At 44.0% G+C, this 18,535-nt stretch overlaps 1 protein-coding gene across 5 annotated transcripts in view; it reads right to left on the reverse strand.

Moving 5' to 3' along the window:
* The window catches only part of LOC119169563 (cell adhesion molecule Dscam1-like), a 491,221-nt gene that overhangs the window by 80,080 nt on the left and 392,606 nt on the right, over positions 1–18,535 (reverse strand). For all 5 annotated transcript variants that reach the window (XR_012886621.1, XM_075876196.1, XM_075876190.1 and 2 more), the window contains exons 14-15: positions 6,104–6,235; positions 3,449–3,616 (exon numbers count right to left, since the gene is read on the reverse strand). Coding sequence is in view for 4 of the 5 variants with exons in the window: in XM_075876196.1 (XP_075732311.1) it covers positions 3,449–3,616; positions 6,104–6,235 (300 nt within the window). In the remaining variant the exon portion in view is untranslated. The remainder of the gene's footprint in view (positions 1–3,448; positions 3,617–6,103; positions 6,236–18,535) is intronic.

An 18,535-nucleotide genomic window follows, 5' to 3' on the forward strand; every position in this document is an offset into this window, starting at 1 on the left:
TCAAGTGCTGCAAGCGTTTTTCCCTTGAATCTACCATTATTAGGCAAGTTATATAGTGCAAGTTACTTTCATTAATTGGCAAGCGCACTAACACGGTACTCTCTCACTCGCTGTAATAATATTGCGAAAAACCTATGTTTAAACACCTAGGCATCAACCTAGCACGAGATGTATTGTGGTCTAGCCATATTGAGAAAATAACCACAAGAGTATTGCGTACACTTGGATACGTAAAACAAATATATAGGGCACACCGTCCACTACACCAATTCTAGATAAGCTAAATTGTCCACAATATTACCAGTTACCAACTAGCCCAACAAGTTTGAATAGACGAACACGAGCCTACTTATTATTTGTTCATCAACAACTTGAATTTGCATCATCGATATTGCTACCTCACCAAAAGCATGCCTTATTTATTCCCTCGAACTCATACCAAAACGTTCAGCTCGTTTCATCATCGGCAACTACGGTCGAACATCAAGCATGTGTGATATGAAGTCGGAGCTATCACTTCCATCACTGGACTCACATAGGAAGATTGCATTTATTCACCTGCTTCATAAAATAATCTGCAGCCATCTCACATCAACTCTACAGCTTACTGATGCGCATTGTACTATCTCGGCGTGTTCACCATCATTCAAGCTTGCGATGTCTCTTCCGAGGAACACATAATTTTAAATAATGGGCTCTGCACCGTCACATATCATACCCGAACAATCTTCAAGACAAGGTGGTCTACATTCGCGACCCTGAGGTATTTAAACTGCAATCTTATGTTCTCTAAGCTTTTTTTTTCCTTCTTCATGATCGTCTTTTTTTTTTTTTTACTTCCACAGAGCTAGGAACACAAAGCACTGCATCACGATGTTTGAATTTTCGCTAACTCTTGCGAGTTAAATTTTTTACAGTATATTCGAGTGTGCTTTTTCCTCATTAGCAGCTATTTTATTGAACATTTTGTCTGTTGTTTTCTGCCTAATCAATGTTGATACAAAATGTTTGGCATGCTAAATTCGTACTACGCTTTTATTTCACCACATTTACCTCTCTGTGGATTCACCAATATGCGTTTCATGGTGTTTGAATTTTTATGTGAAACCCCGATCACCTATTGTTTGAATGAGAAGCGGCCATCTACTAAAATAAAAAAAGCTGCAATATGACTTTGTGCTTGTGTCGGGAAAACTTTAATTCCGAGCATGCTATAAAAAATTTTAGGTCTGTTTTCCTTTTAGCAAATTACGCGTTAAACTTTCTGTTCGCTGACAATTTTCTTTATGAGAAAAAGTGTCTAAAAAGAAAGTGACCAAGCTATCCTGTCCTTGTAAGGTGTCAGTAAAATACGTCTTTTTGCTTGCACTCTGACATGAAGGCGATCCAAGAAGTAGAGCTAACCAAAAATAAGACATGACTGTATAACAAAATGCACTGACATCATTGAAGTCGCCGTTCTCTGTTTCATGACGTCGTCAATCTATCTGCGTATAATATACTAGTTCTCAGACGTGTTGATTCGTGGAGGTCAATGCAAAATTAGGAATGGAGAGGGAATAAAATGAACCCCTGCTTATATAATTGACATGCAGTCACAAGATTTTAGGAATAGCCGGCACAGGACGAATAATAATAGGGTAGAGTAGGAAACTGCAGAAGTGAAGAAATCGCGAGCCCGAGAAAATGACCCCTTACTATGTAGAGGAGCCGTAAGCTTTCACCTGTGTGGCTTTCATCACATACATAATCAATAATAATTTTTTTTACCTAGCATCACAAATGCTGCGTTTTGATGTGTCTTATGTCCTAATTGTATATTAGATTAGTGGCGCTGTACTTCAAGGTGAGATTGCCTGAGCACGACAAAAAGAGAAATGACTGCAAAAAAGCGTCACAGAACAATGCCGCAGAGACAGCTGGTGGCAATAGTCATAGGAAGCCGGCGGAAATGCGCTGCATGTGCATCGAACGCCATTGAGTTTCTTAATAGTACACTAGAGGGAATTCCGGCACTAGTGTCTATGGGAGCTGAAACGCACGGCGCTTCAGTGAGCGTGGGCATTATGGGTAGTACATGTGTTCGCCTACTCTTCTTACTTCATGTTCTTTCTGACTTCATGTGGCTTGAAGGTCATTTGTCACGAAATATCAATGGGCAAATGTTCGACAGTTACGCTCAACCACCTTAACATTTTAGGCTCACCAATTCAAATCAGGTCACGAAGCTTAAAACGGTTTTTTTTTTCATTCGAAACAAAACGAAAACACCACGATAAACGAAGACACAAGTGTGTTTGCCGCGTGCAAGCGTGAAGACTAGGCGAAGCCATGTACTACCGATAATTTACACGGTCGCTAGACATTGTCAGCACCAGAGTCCCCTCTAGTTAGTTTCAGGAAGCTCTATGTCGAAGGCACAGGATGCTAGCGCTCCCTTGGAGATGCGCCAAAAACAGCTCCAACCAATCAATATTTCTCATTGAGCTTGATGCCGCTTGATGACGCCACCTTCCTTTGCCCCGTGAGTTGCTAGGATCTGTATTTGCGCTTTGTTTAAGCTCATACAATTTTGGTTACGACTGACTCTTCGAGCGGCTTTGTAAGTGTGCACGATGTACGTGACAACGATATAGTTAGAGTTTTCTGATCCAACTACGAATCTAAGGCACCTGAAATTTGACGTTAATGTTTTCACGTTACACCGTAACTGAAACTTGTAGATAATAGCGCACAAGGACGTCAGACTGATTCGATCAACGGCAATATGACTTTATCGTCTTCTCTGCAAGTGCCTCTTCGCCCTCTTTTGAACAGCGGCACATACTAGCCTGCCAGCATCTATGGAAATAAGGCTTGCAGAACTTGTACTAGTGGCAATATCGATCCCACTATCAAATACTACGCATCGGAGAATCGTCTATGCAAACGATCTCGCAGCTTTATTAACACACGATTTCTAGATTATATTCTTCGTGCATGATTACCATCTGATTACTCTGAGCAATGATAGAGTTGAACATTTAACAGCAGAAAGACTGTACAGACATCAACGTTGTCGTAAAGTGCACATTTTCTAGTCAATATTTTTGTATTAAAAATTTTTACTGAAGTATTATGATGAAATTTAGTTTCTAACTTCACTGTCTCTTATATATTGAATCACACATTAAAATACGATGATATGCAAGGGACAGTATTATTGAGCAGTTAGGGTGCACCTATTACATGCTTTCATTACAATTACCATTGACATTCATTTTGCGTAAAGAGACTGAACACCTGCTACAAATATTTACTTAACGTAGCATGTTGCAATAATTGGCAGCAAAAATATATCTTTTATATACGACAGATAAAAAAACTCGATTAAAAAAAGGCTTGGGAAGACCATAGCAGCCGAAACAGCAGCAACGAAACTCGCGAGACGCCTGAAGAGGCAGCCCACCTTCTTCCTTTGTGATGACGCTGACCACCTCGCTGGGGTTTCCGTGTCCGAGAGCATTCTCCGCGACCACCCGAAAGTTGTACGTGGTGACGGGATTCAGGTTGCGCACCACGACGGACAGATCGCTGGGGGAGTTGCGCACTGACATTACGTCCGGGGTCCACTGCTCTGCACAACACACAAAGCAGCACCACGTTACTTACGCGGTCACAGGAGCGCGCCGGTGTCTATGATTGGCCGATCGCACCGGACGTCATCAACGCACAACAAGGCTTCAACATGACGGCTTACATTAGTTTATGGCAGCAGACAACATGCCACCATTTTCTCGCTTACAGGCTCAACACAAAGACCACCCATTGGCACTGGAGATTTTATGAAGGGATAAAAGCAATGCTCATGAAGAAATACGGAGTAATCTACATAAATTACTAAGAAATAAGTTTTGGAGCCTTGAAGTTGACTATCCTCCATGGCTGCTTGCAATACCAAGCATTGAATTGTCAGTAGATGGCATCATCAGAAAGAGTGACATGTTCATCCAAGCTACTCAACAACTAGCTCTTTATCACCTACACATGCGGTATCCAGGGTACATACACGTATACACAGATGGCTCAAGTAATACAAAAAAGTCTTTAACATCAGCATTTATTATACCCCAACTCAATATTCAGGAATTATTAAAAATATGTCACAAGGCGTCATCTACTACAGCTGCGCTTTTCGCTATTCTGTATGCTATAAAGTTCACAAACTCGGCAGCACACGCGAGAAAAAGGGTATTTTTCAGCGACTCACAGGCCACGTTAAGATCACTCTCCAGTACGAGCACGAGAATAATTAGCGATAGTATGACATACGAAACGCTGGCAGCGCTCATCAAAGCAAGCAAGACGCAACATGAGATTAAATTCCAGTGATACCTGGCCATTGCAACATTCGTGAAAACACAGTTGCCGATGAAGCGGCACGACAAGCACATCGTAAAGATGTTTTTGTTTCTTTACCAGTTTAGAAAATAAAATTGATCAGTATTATAAAGTCTACAACTTTCAAAATGAGCAAAGCTGCTTGGTTTGAAGAAAACACAAAGGTCCGTGATTTATATCACATCGATATATTCATTGAATTCGAAATTACGCTAGCATTAGATTGAAGTATGGGAACTCTTATTCACCGGTTGAGGCTAGGCACCGCATACACAAAACTTTATTTTTTTGCACAGAATTGGCATAACTGAAACTCCTGAATGCGATTGTAGATTTATAGATAAAGATGTATGTCACCTTCTCAAAGGCTGTCCACATCATGACCCGCTGAGACACCGTCTTAAATGGGAACTGTTGGCATTAGACGCAGACCGGTCAGTATCAAGAAACTTCTGGGCCCGTGGCCAACTGGAGTTTTACATACGTACTCTTTAAAAGCGTTAAAACGTTTTTTACAAGACAGCGGAATTGCTAACAAGTACTAAGAAATAACTAACTTCATTTGTATAACACATGTCGTTCTTATTATGCGCAGTATCATATGACACCGATCATATGTGTGTGTTGAAGTGAATGATGTGTCGACTGTTAGGTACACACGAGTGAATAGATCTTCATAAGAACCAGATGTGTGCTCTGCTGTTCTGTGCTGGTTGGATTGAATATTTACGAGGGACATTATCAGAGACTTTATTTGTTGACTTTCCAACATTTCCTTGTCATTGGGTTGTGATATGTGCGTATTGATGTTTTTTTTTTTGCTAATTTGTGCTCGAGTGTTCTATTTTACGTGTACTGCTTTGTATGTTTTTCTTTAAAATATGTGTTCAACTTTCACTCAAGAACAAAGGAGTAGCCGGCGTCATATTTGTGCACCAACATCTTCTTATGTATTTTATCAATAAAAAAGTATGCTTCGTTTTGATAAAGACCTCGATAGAACGTTATTTGACCTGCAGCTTGAATATGAATAGCAAAAGAACCAGTATATGATGTACTGATAACACTAATGTTTCATGACAAACTTCGCGTTCCATCATGTCGGTGTTTCAACATGGCGGTTTCAGTGGCGTCCGTGCAAACCGTCTCTAGAATGACCGAAGAGTTACCCTAGCGCAACCGACGCCCTCTCCAGTTGGTCTATTCATGTGGAATTTTAACGTATACCAAAATTACGACGCAATTAGGAGGCACACCGTAGCGGAAGGCTCCGAAAAGTTTGACCATCTGGTCGTTTTTAAGTGCATGATGCCGCAGAGTACACGGGCCTCTCCAGTTTTGCTCCTACTGAAATGCGACCGCCGTGGCCTAGATTGAGCCTGAAAACGTAGGGTCAGCAGATGGGCACCGTGTCCACTGATAGACCATGGCGCACTATTTGTAGGGTTTGGTTAGCCTATACCTCCGTGGCCTATACAAACCCCTTTAGGAAGGACGACGCCAATGACATCCATTGCATGATCAGCAAGACAACAGATGGGGAACTAGTTGGTGCTGGATAGGACACAAATAGGAAGCAGTAGGACCGAATGGACATATATATGGCAAACAGAAAACAGTAGGACGTAATGGACAAATATATGGCTCATGTAGAAGGAGAAGCTACCCGGGTGAATATAGCGTTCGTGTAGTCGCCGCTGAAGAGCGCAGATGAGCCATTTACCTGAATCCCGCTTGTACTGAACGATGTAGCTGGTGAGGGGGAGGTTTCCGCTGTACGGTTGCATCCAAGACATCGTCACGCTCTGACTGGTCACCTCTTTAATGTTCAAGTTTCGGGGGCTGTCTGGCTTCTCTGGAAGTAAACACGATATAACCTGTCACACATTCGGATAAAAGAATAGTTAAAAAAGCACAAACATGGCAAGAAGTATAATATTACGAATCAGTCGAGCAGCCATGCGGAGATGTCAAAAACATAGCAGGTTTTTTTTCTTTAGCACTTCAAGAAAGCCTTATGTTTACGGTAACCAAGCCTTATATGCATTCACGTTAAAGATGTCAAAAAGTTGGTGCAAGAATGTTTAAAGATGTCATCCTTTTTATAAAGCTTTAAATATTTGCAGCATAGTGCAAGACACAATCACCATCACCTTATGATTTAGTGTGAGCTCTTAATTTGTACGAATGTCGGTTCAACAAATATTTCAAAATAACGAACTTTTTGAAATTCCCTAGTGGTCTTTTTGTGAATTTTATACAAATAACTTTGAGTTAAATGAATTTCAAAATAGAGAAACTTTCAGTTGAACGAACCTAATCTGAGTGCCCTGGATTGTTTGTAAATAAGGTGCAACGAAGGCTCATTTTTAAATTCTGTGCCTAAAGAAAGTGGTTAACAATTTAAAGTACTAGATACTCTACTATGGGAGAGCATAAAGCCATCCCGTAACTGCAATGAGCAAGATGAAAAACAGTAAATTAAATTAAATTTAACTCAGAGAAATTCAGCGCTTTGTAGCATTAGAGCAGTCTATGCGTGTCACCTCCTAATTTTTAAAATGGCTCGCCCATCCGTGGTGCTGCCGCTTCGCTAGTGCGTGCAGCGTCGCCGAGGCAGAGTAGTCGCGCTGAAGACGAAAATCACTAACGTGCGAGTCAGGTCCTTTTTCTAACACAAAAGTGTTTTATGCCCCTGTCGACCAAGACTTCATTGACGTATTTTGGTCAGGGATATAACGCTTTCAAACGTATACCGGCAGATCGCGAAGAAAAATTCAGAAGAAAAAAAGAGTTCCGTCATCGATACAACTCGGCCCCAAAGGCTACGTTCTTCATCATGCTAACGGCGGGCTAATTGTATACACCACCACTTACTGCTGGCAGCACACAGATTTCGAAAGCACTTGTTTTCATTATTACGAGTGATATGGCACAAAGTGTTAACACGGCGCTCTTGAATGGCCGTGTCTCTGCTCGCCGCGATGCGCGCGCGCCCCACCTGCTCTTTACCCTGAAGATGACGTAACCGTGCACGCGCGCTTATCTCGTCACGGTAGAGGATTGTACATTTTGTACTTTCACTGCAAGTTTACCTTGAAGTTACAGAGCGCACGAAAGTCACTTTGTTCACTGCAGCGGCTGCATTTGCTGAAGGAACGTGCCGTTAAAACACAAAGTCGCAACTGCGACAGTGGTTGGCCCTTCTCCTGTGGGTCCTTTTGCTTGGGCAGCTTACTGCACGTTCCAAAGTGCCTGCTGCTATTCAGGTGACATTCCAGTTTGTTGCTATTGCATTCAGTGCTTTGCCCTCGTGACAAAAAATGCATAATAAACGCTCAACTAGCTCTCTAAATACATGTTTAACTCTTGTGTCATACCGATTTCTATGACGGAGCGATCAGCCACTTTTTTTTTTCTTCCTAGCGGTACTGTTCAGTCATTCTAAGTTTGCGGAAAACCAACACACCAGCGCAAGCGGTGCCCAGTTTTGTATAGGTTCCACAAAACGGAAGCGCTGGTCTCTATCACACTACTTTAAACTCATTCAGGTACTAGACAGGGGCCAAATTCCAATGGACATTGTACGCGCCATCTCTGGACCACTTCGTCTCTTCTTGCGCTGTAAGCGTTCCAGTGCAAACAAATACAACACATGTCTTTTTTGAATAAACTGCATTTCACTCATCTGAACATATATCTGCTATGTCCAACGTTGTACCATATCTCAATGAATGTTACGTTTAGTGAACTTTCGGTCAAACAGTTTTCCTAGGTCCGTTCGACTTCAATCAATGGTGAGTTCACCGTATATTCGAATGACGTGGCGCAATCATCATAGGACTTGTCCTTTAGATAGAGTATGAAATGGCCTGCACATAAGCTAACTTCGGTGCGTTTCGCAATTCTTCGCAACTTGACCTCAGTGTCGGTTTTAAGTGGTGCGTGTGAATTAACAAAAACGCTGAAAATAACCCTTACATTACCAGTACAGCAGCTATGGCGGCTAGTTCATTCGGCTTCACACTGTGTGTGTGCTCTACTTTGGTGTATTCGTCTTCTTCCTGGCAGCTCAAATAAGCCGTGAAACCTTATATTAGGAATCTGCTAAGCAATACTTTAAATGACCGCATACTCACACTTGGTTAATGGCAAACGTTCATTGGTATACGGTTAGCTTCACAAAAACTATGACTAGGAAAACTACAATTTCACAAACCGGAACCTACCATGCCTTACAGGCGTTTTTTATCCTTCAATTAAATTACAACCAAGCAAGCAGCTTTCGAACGCCATGCACAGACGCGCAAGCAGGTTGCTTGCGCAGCCGAATAAAACCCAGTGCCCTATTTGACTTTCAGATTAAACCTCTTCGTTATGTCGTAACAGCTTTGTGTTCTTAACGTCATTATAGAAAAAAACTCCAGCAGCTGCACCAAACGAAAATATTCCAGCGTCCATGTTTCCTGCCACCATATTTTTTTCGTACCAGTTAAGTCCTTAAAACAATAAAAAAGTTCTCGCAAGCATTTTTAGAAAGTGTTCACGCAGCAACGCTTGCGGCGCAAACATTGTATGCGAAGGAATTATTAACGGTCATGCTCACGGGCGACACATCTGCATGTTAATTTCTGTGCACTCTCGGTGCGTACGTCGCTCCTGTTTAACGAGCTCTGCTTTATTAAAAGCGCCAGCGGCAGCAGCCGAAGCGACGATGTGACGCGAGCTTTTAATGCTGGAGTTTTAGCAATGAGTCGGTCGCACGCGAAATGCCATTGCCATGGCACCTTCGTGACAGCGTTTGCCGAAGGCCATTGCGCCATCTTTCGCAAAAGCCAGAATTTCGCGTGACTGCTCGCAAAGTTGCGTTACTATTCAATAGAACACTAGGAAGAAAAAAGGTAATAATAGAGTACAGAAGTGGCATATCATATGAGCGAATTCGCACATGTTGCTTCAGGCGTAAGTGTCTGTGCAAGACATGTTGATATTGGCGGGGCAAAAAAGCACAGTGAAGCTTCGTCTACCACATTGAAGTATTCACGTGTAATTTAATTATTGATGGAGAAGCGGGCGTGCTTCGAAAGACCACCATACTTAAATTAGCACGCAGCCGGGCGTGCATTGCACAACCGAATGTGCAAACAGACTGGCTGACGAAACAAACCTATCGATACGGGAGGTAGTGTCTCTGTAGCTGAGTGTTTACCGCTCATCTCCAGACACTTCTGTTGTTTTCGCATATAATTGGGGAATATACAGTTCTCTGCTTGTCGAAGATGGAACTGGACTCTCCTGCACGCCCATCCGGCCTGCGGGCGTCAGTGTCGGCAGCCTCAAGTAAGCGTAACAGTGTTTTCAGGCAACCATCGTTGACACCACCGAGAGCACCAACAGTTCCGATGACGAATACGAGACTGTAATGAGTCAGAAAGTGCAGCGGAGGATTCTCAAGCCCCCCATGGACGCAACTGCGAAGACCACGAAAAGCTCACCGAAATACAGCGTCCTCTTCATGCCCACGCAGCCTTCCATCAACATGAGACTGCTGAACAGGCAAGTGGTATCATCAGAGCTCGAGGCAATGGTACCAAACAGTATTGAAGACATCAGAGTGAATCCCCAGAAGAATGTTGTCGCGGTGGACGTCACTCAAGCGTCTGCGTTAGATTCACTGAGCAAGGTCACCATTCTCGGTGGCTTGAACGTTCGAACGATTGCTCTGCTATGGAGACGAGGAACTTCTGGCGTCATATATGACATTGATGTGACCATCCCGAATGAATATCTGCTAATTCTCATTAAGCCGGCAAATCATGGACTCGAAGTTCTTCAGGTATGCCGTCTAGGAAAGTACCGATGCTTGAAGATTGGCTTCAAGAGTGACCGCCTGCCGTCACATGTAAAGGTGGGTCGATTCCGACATGCTGTGCGGTCCTTTGTTCCTAAGCCACTTCAGTGCCGAAAATATCAGAAATTCGGTCATGTGAGCGCCGTCTGTGGAAATTCTACATGTTCCTGGTGCGGTGCACCACATTTGGTTGAACAGTGTAAGGCTGCATCTTACAACAGCCCAAATCGCCAGGGACCACATCAAGCCTCATCGAAGGAGTGCCAGAAAATAAAGAAGAAATTTTGGTTTGGAAGAAAATGGTCAGAGACCATTCCACTCACCGGAAAGCAGCTGCTGTCGTCAGGCGACATCGTTCTCGTCGCAGACGCTCGTCAGGAAAGTTTACCTACCGAGCATGCTTGTAGCAAAGCCCTTTTTAATGGGATCTACATCGTTAGCAACGCCGAAGACAAGCAACACGTGCACTGCGAATACTACACCAGAAAAGGAGACTGTGAAAGAAGCTAGGCCATCACTTCCAAGAATAACTACTGTGAAGAAGGTGCGAAGCGCACTGGCAGCACCCTGCTCCACATCTCGCCCAGATCAGCCCCGAGAGCGTGACCGTGAAATTTTGACAATGATGACGTGTCTCGTCGATGTAATAAGCACCCTTGTAGATCATATGAACACCCCAACAGCACGGTGCACAGTGCAAGTAATTGAGGCCCTGAGTCAAGTGTTTGCTTGTCAACCTTGCGTAGACACAATGGCTTGTCAGCCACCTTCGTTCAGTGGAGAACTGTGTAGTGCGACGATTTTTCAATGGAATGCCAGAGGACTGAAATCACGCATTTTCTGTTTTCGCCGGAATGTTTTCTGCAATAGGTTTTATATATTTGAGATATGTGAACCAAATCAATCAGAGCCAATGAAGCTCTCTGGCTACGAATCCTTCACTTCATCGACTTTTGGTGAACCCAGCAAAGTAATTGCTATATTCTCTCAGATCTAACCTACATTCTGCAGATAGTGCAACCCCACAACAAAAATCAGTTCGTGTGCCCCCGTGTTATATAAGAGAAGGTAGCCTTCACGCTTATCAGAGCTTACATCTCTCCTTCTGTTCAGTTCTACGGGGAAAGACTGCACGACATCTTGACGGCTACACCTGGTCTCTGGTTTATCACTGGGGATTTTAATTCTCATAACTTTCTTTGGGGTAGCACCAAAATTAATGTCAGGGGCTGGAAACTTCCTCACTTCGCCTCACGCCACGTACTTCACGTTATGAATGACGGCAGTCCAACGTATGTACGTGGTTTTAGTTACAGCAGTTGTTTGGATTTGGCGCTAGTGTCACGGCAACTCACACAAGAAGTGCGATGGTTCACCGATACTGAGACTCACGGCAGTGACCACATTCCAACGTATTTGAAGGTCACAGGTTTCGCCAATTCCTCTTCTTCAGTTGACAGAAAGGTCAATTGGCCAATGTATTGGACGAAGGTGGATGAGGCATGCGAAGTTGTCATGTCTAGCCTGGAGGAGTTCATCGGAAATGTAATAGAAGCTGTTAAGAGCACCATTAGGCACACATCAAAGCGCACAGAGTTTGATGTAGAACTTGAGCGATTACGTGCGATTCGGAGGCGGGCTGAAAGGAGGTACAGGCGGCAGAATTCATGACCTCAGAAATGCTCCACGTTTATAAAGAAAATTCAACGTCGAATGGACAAGCTGGAGGGACAACGGTGGAGGAAACGTTGTGAATCACTCGATTCTCACAAACGGAATTCCCTTATATGGCGAACGGTACATGGCTTTGGGTCGAATTCACAACAACGACATCCATTCAGCACACTGGTTCTCCAACAAGGCCGCCTGCAAGTTGACATTGCCGAAGATTTCTGCGTGATGATTGCGGGTGATGTGGTCAACATGAGTGATGAGGTTCTCGGCGATGCTCCTGTAGTGCGTGTCCCCGAACTAAGGGTGTTTTTCTCTCTCGAGAAACTGGACGCAGCCCTAGCTACCTGCAGGCGTTCATCGTCACCTGGGCTGGATGGCATCCCGTATGCTGCGTTATGCCATCTTGGAGGACTAGGCCGGGACCTGCAACTGGAATGCTAGAACCAGTCATGGACTGACGGCGTCGTCTCTGATAGGTAGAAATCCAGCCGCTGGGTACCTATCCGCAAGGCTGGAAAATCGCTGCTTGACCTCGCATCATACCGACCTTTTGCGCTGTCCAGCTGTTTGGGAAAAATATTGGAAAGAATTGTCCTCACACGCCTCGAATGGTACGTAGAGCGCTACAATATATATCCAGAGGCTATGGCTGGTTTTAGATGAGGCCGTTCTTCTATAGACAATGTCATCGACCTTGTGGCCTCTGTGCAACAAGAAATATACCTCAAGTGCATATCCGTTGCTATGTTCCTCGACGTGAAATGGGCCTACGATAACGCAATGCACAACGCCAATCTCGGTGCTTAGGAAAATATTGGAATCAGTGGAGAAATGTATAAATGGATTAGGAGCTACTTATTGAAGAGATCCTTTTTCATGCAAACTGCAGAAGGCCGCACCATATACCATTACACCTCTCGTGGCGCCCCATAAGTTGGGTTCTCTGCCCTACTTTGTTTAAGCTCACGATTATTGAACTTGCCCGAGTTCTGCCTCGATAAGTCAACCTTTCTGTGTACGCCGATGACTTATGTATCTGGGCTTCGGCAGTGACGCCACCCCTGGTACGGGCAAAGCTCCAAAAAGCAGTGACAACAACGTCGAAGTATCTCCGTGCTCGAGGGCTAATAATTCCTTTCGATAAATGCGGCTTAGTTTCTTTCACTGGCAAGGTGATGTTATGGTATCTCGTTTCCATCTAGAATATCAGAATTTCGTATACGAGACGTTATGAGTTTCTGGGCATCATTATTGACAGAGATATTTCATGGAGTGCCCGCATCGCGCACTTCTAGAAGAGGCTCAGATCTATCGCCCATGTAATGAAATTTCTCGCCTGTAAAACTTGGGGAACATCCGTGTCAGCCATGCTTGAACTGTACAGAGCGCTCTTCTTGGGGTATTTTCGGTATAGCATACCTGTGCTTCCAAATGCCGGAAAAACCAACGTCCAGGTCCTGCAAAACTTTCAAGGCCAAGTTCTTCGCACATGCTTGGGATCGCCTAGGTGTGTTAACACAGTCTCAACTATTGCCATCGTCAAATGCCACCCGATTACGACCTATATAACTGTCGACACACACCGGGTGCACATTCGCCATATATCAAGACTACCTAACCACCACCTTGCTAGCCCGCCACTGGAACGACCAAAAGCAGAGTTCTCCAGAGTGGTGGCGGCTAACCAGCATTCCATCTCCTGGAGATTCTCACCCGCAACCATAACGCTTTGCCTATAGTGGTGCCTGCAAAGACCCTCTGTACACTGGACCTTTTGCTTATATTATATGAAAAGTGAACTCATATCTATACAAACAATTCAATCTCGGGAAGTTTGACGGGCGCTCTTGTGATTTAATCTCGTTCAATCAACGTCAACTTTAAGACTTCATACGTCGCAACACATACAGGCTCTGAGCTCGCCGCCTTTCTAGCCGCAATTAGATTTGTTATGCGAGAATCCTCTGCTAAATGGGCTATCTTCTTCTATTCCAAGGTAGCCCTTCAATGTATACGAAGTCTAGGACACGGGAACTTCTATCAAATGATACCTCAAATCAATGAAATCTGTCATCGCGCCACTAACACAGGACAAGACATAATATTTTAATGGCTACCTGGTCACTGTGAAATTGGTGGTAACCACTTCGCCGACAACGCTGCCCGTTGTGCCCACGACGGAGCACTCAAACTGCTCTTAGCCTTATCAAGGGTTGAGGCCGCAAAAGAAAGTCGCCGCATCGCGCATAATACCACACCTATGCATTGGAATCTTCCACTAAACTCCACTCGACGGCCACAGAACCTCGCTTGATTACTCAATTTACAGTTGCCATCAAAGTCTTCGCAACGGGATGCTACAATGCTGTATCGGTTGTGGGTCGGCGTTGCCTTCACCAATTCATTAAGTCATCGCATTGGTATGGCTGACTCCCCCAACTGTGATAAAGGCCGTTGTGTAGAAACTCTTGATCATGTCCTGTGCCATTGTTTAGACTTCGAAGATCAACGGATTCCCCAGTCTGCCTTAAGGAGGCTGGTTGACCGACCCTTTACTCTGCAGAAGCTCTCGGGAGCGTGGCCTTCACTTATTCAGCCCAGGAAGTCACACGAGCCCTTCCACAATTCTTACGGGCAACGGCACTGTGCGACTGCCTGTGAAACCTGAACTGTGTGTGCGGTGTGTGTTATGTGCAATGTGTATCTCCTCCTCTCTTTCTCTTTTCCCACCTCATTCCTCTCATCTCCGTGAGGGTAGCAAACTGTACTTAGTCTACTTAACCTCCCTACCTTTCTAATATTTTTCTTCTTCTTCACTCTCTCTCTCTCTCAATGCGGGAGTATAAAGCATGGTACATAATGAAAAACTGATGGTTAAATTGACAGCAGAGCTATTTATTGTAGGGATAAAGTATTTATTGCTAGGACAACATGTGTCTAGGTGACGCCATAGAACTTACGAAAAACATCTAGTACACAATGACTTCGATGTCCACCGCGGCGCAGCAACGGTTGCGTTGCTTTGCTATTCATACGGAGGTCATTGGTCCGGTTCCGGCCGCAGCAGTCCTATTTCTACGGAGTCAATACGCTATAGGTCCCTGCATTCTATAAAGTCTGTGCACGTTGAGTGCACAAGATGGTAAAAATTTGCAGTGCCTGCCCTTCACTACAGCAGCTTTCATAATCATAGTGAGGTGTTACGTAAAACCCAGCATAATAATAATAATAATAAAGACTTCAAACAGTTAAGTGAAAAATATACCTAGACAGTGAGGCACCTAGAATTTGAATGCATGTCGTCAAAAAGGCAATGGTTATCGGCATCGTTCTTGTGTTCACGGATATAGCAGTACGCCCTGAGTGCTTGGCCTACACAGTAGCTAAGTTGTTTTCTTATCTTGCTCTCGGCAAAAAGATCGAAAAGTAGCAGTCGTTTGCTGAAAAACAAAACAATAAAGGTAGCGAGAATGTACTTCTCTTCAGTCTACCAAGCGATTTTCTCTTTTGCCCTGCTGGTCTAACAAAAGTAATGTCGCTGAAGAAAAAATTGACTTTGTCTTTTTTTCCCGGAAAGTTACCTGTTGCAAGAGGTACACAGCGAATTTAAGACAATATTGCTGTGAAAAAAGGCAGAGATGAGGACTGCAAGGATCGCTTATAACAGATCTTGAAAAACTGAATACACCTGTTTCACAACAATAATAATAATAATAATAATAATAATAATAATAATAACTCTGCACAATAAGTGGCTACAACATTTCAGTGCTCTTACTGAAACTAAGCTTTGTTTGAAATAAAACACCAGTTCATCTTCATTATCTCTGCTTATATTCTTGGTATATCTGCTCTCCCGAGTAATTCATTTCAGCCCAGTAAATCTACCTTGTGAAACTCCTAAGCGGCTACAGTTTTATGTAGCATTGTAAGCACTGTCTAATGAAAATGTTGCAAAACCACAATAAAGATTATTCAACCATCCATCGGTAAAAACTTTCAGAAGTTTAGAGTGCCTGAGTGGTGAAAACTTTCCTCATCACTACTGCAAAAGGTTTTTCAGCGCGAGCTTTTATTTTAAGATTCTTCTGCCACTGAACTTTCTCTTTATACCTGCGTAAATTATTCGGAAAGTGTTCATTCCTCTTACAAGAACTTTCAAAGGGCTATTTGGTCAATATTCGTAATAAGGTTTACAGCACACTCATGGATGCGGGCTAAAGAACGGACACACGACACTATGCACTTGCGCACGTGCAGCACTGTATATTTATACACGTGGGTGTTCCATCGAAATTAAATTTACTTGTTTGTCAGCACTCGTTTTCGTGAGTCCTTTTTTCGCCCGTGTCTCAGATTGCACTGTAAGCTATTATGGTTCATTACTGGTTCCGTTTGATGTGAGAAACACAGGCCGTGTGTTAGAATTTACACTTTGTATCATGTGTTTCGTAAAAAATCGTATTCTGATTATAATAAAAAGCATTCTGCGCTCTCCGTTCTAAGGTGTTTCTCACCGCAATGTGTATAACTACACGAAATCGTCTCGCTATTTTGAAATTATGTTGTGGCAATGCTGAACAAGTCTTCCCAAAAAGTAAAGCCCAACCGGCGCTGTCTTTAGCTCAACGTTCAATCGAACAGCGAGCAACAGAAAAAAAGAGGACGAACGGAGACGTCGAAGAAATTTGAAATGCCGAGCAGGTATTTGCATTCGCTCCGGAAAAAGCACTACCTGGTAGCACATCTCTACGTCGCTGGTTGGAAGTGCGCATTGAGATGCTAAAAGAGAGAAATAGGTGACGATATTCGGGCGCACAAAACGCAATAACCTCTATAGCGCATGGGGCACACGCGAGAGTAGAAAGAACCAGACACGCCCTAGCAAGAATGAAAGAGAGCAAAGAAACAAGCAAGTGACGGGGTGTTCGCCACACGCACTGTCACTCGCAAGCGGGAGCACAAGCAACACACGGCAGATCGCACGTGCTGTTCCCACAGTTAGGAAGAGGCGCTCTAACATTAGACTCTGGCAACAGCTGTTATTCAACACGTATTGAAGCGACAGGGAGGAGAGAGAGGTGGAGATTCACAAAGAAATGGAAGTGAAAGAGCGTTTCTATGTTTGCTCACACGGCCCAAAACTAGGACCGCTGGAAGCTTTCGGAAGCAACAGCAACACGTCGACGAGACAAAATAAGTTGGTGCGAAACATAATGCCCAGAAAAAAGCTGAGTAGAACGCACACACATACGCACACACGCACAGATTCGCACACAGACACGCACACACACTCGCACGCAAGCACGTGTACAAACAAACACACACGGACACAATCACACACACACACCCACACACACACACACACGTGTGCTGCGATAACCGACCGCCAAGAAAATAGATGGCGAAGACGCACACTAGTGGCAGAGCAATAGTAGCAGCGAGTAGTGTAACAGCAGCAGCAGCAGCAAGTGGCGACCGGGACAGCAGCAACAGAGCAACTATAGGGCGCGTAGCCAGCCAGTCCAGCTGACTCAGCTTTTTATTTTCTGAGTGGCGAACAACACACGCACACACTGGTGTCTCCGGCGGAAAAAAAGAGGAATAGCGCCCTTGCAGCAACGTTGCACTTCCCATTTCCCGGTGGAATTGTCCCGCTCGAGCTGCAGGCTGCAGCTATACGGCAAGCTGACTTTCAGCGCTGCCGTCGGGTGGAGCACGTTGCGTTTATTCTTCAGAACTGAGCGTTGCTCATTGCTCGCGCGTCCTTGTGCTTCGAACCCTCCCACTACCACTAACACCACGCGTTCTTTCTCCCATCTGCCCCTCTGAACCCGTGCGAGGCAACCCTTAGAACTCGCCTGAATCAACATTCTACACTTCTATCTTTTTCAGTTCGTTTTATTTCTCCTCTTATCTGTCAAATTGCTATGTTTGCCTCTTATTTGTCAATGGAGGATTGCGATTCACCGACCTGCTTCTGAAAGCTCGGCGCGTTTCACCGCTCCACGTGCTTACCAAACCTCGGTTCAGACCCGGATCAAATTCAGGCTGCTGCCCGCTTCTTCTACCGCATTTGACGTTGTTCTATACTCGCCAATATTTTCTTCTTGCGTTACACGGCTCGAATAGCACCGGAAAGTGCAAGCGGAACAATCGGACCCTTCTTCGTGAAAAGTGTTTTTGCTTTTTTTTTAATTTTTTGCTACCAGAAAGATAACCTGCCCAGGTATGAGACGGAATGAATCCTACACTAGTCGGTCGTGCCCTCCAGCTATCAGGTTTCCCATTTATTCGCTTTTCTTTCTTTTTTTGTGTGTTATTCCAACAGCCTACAGTCTTGAATCTTAAAACGTGTTCATTTCGGTTTCTTTTTTGTGCACTGTTTTTCTTCTCCTTATTCTGTTTTGTTCATATGAACTGGTTTTGAAAAAATTACAAGTCGCGTAAGCGCCCATTGAATTAAATAACGCATATTACGTATTTTCTGAAAATGTTCCTAGAAAGAACGAGATATATTTATTGTGATAGAAGAGCTTAGAGGTCAGCCTCAATTAGTCTTCTGTAGTACTGCTCAGTGTTGAGAAACGTGAATTCACTGCAAATAGAGAGGCGGTGTTAAATATAACA

Source organism: Rhipicephalus microplus, chromosome 2, assembly GCF_043290135.1.
Source record: "Rhipicephalus microplus isolate Deutch F79 chromosome 2, USDA_Rmic, whole genome shotgun sequence".
Taxonomy (NCBI): Eukaryota; Metazoa; Arthropoda; class Arachnida; order Ixodida; family Ixodidae; genus Rhipicephalus; species Rhipicephalus microplus.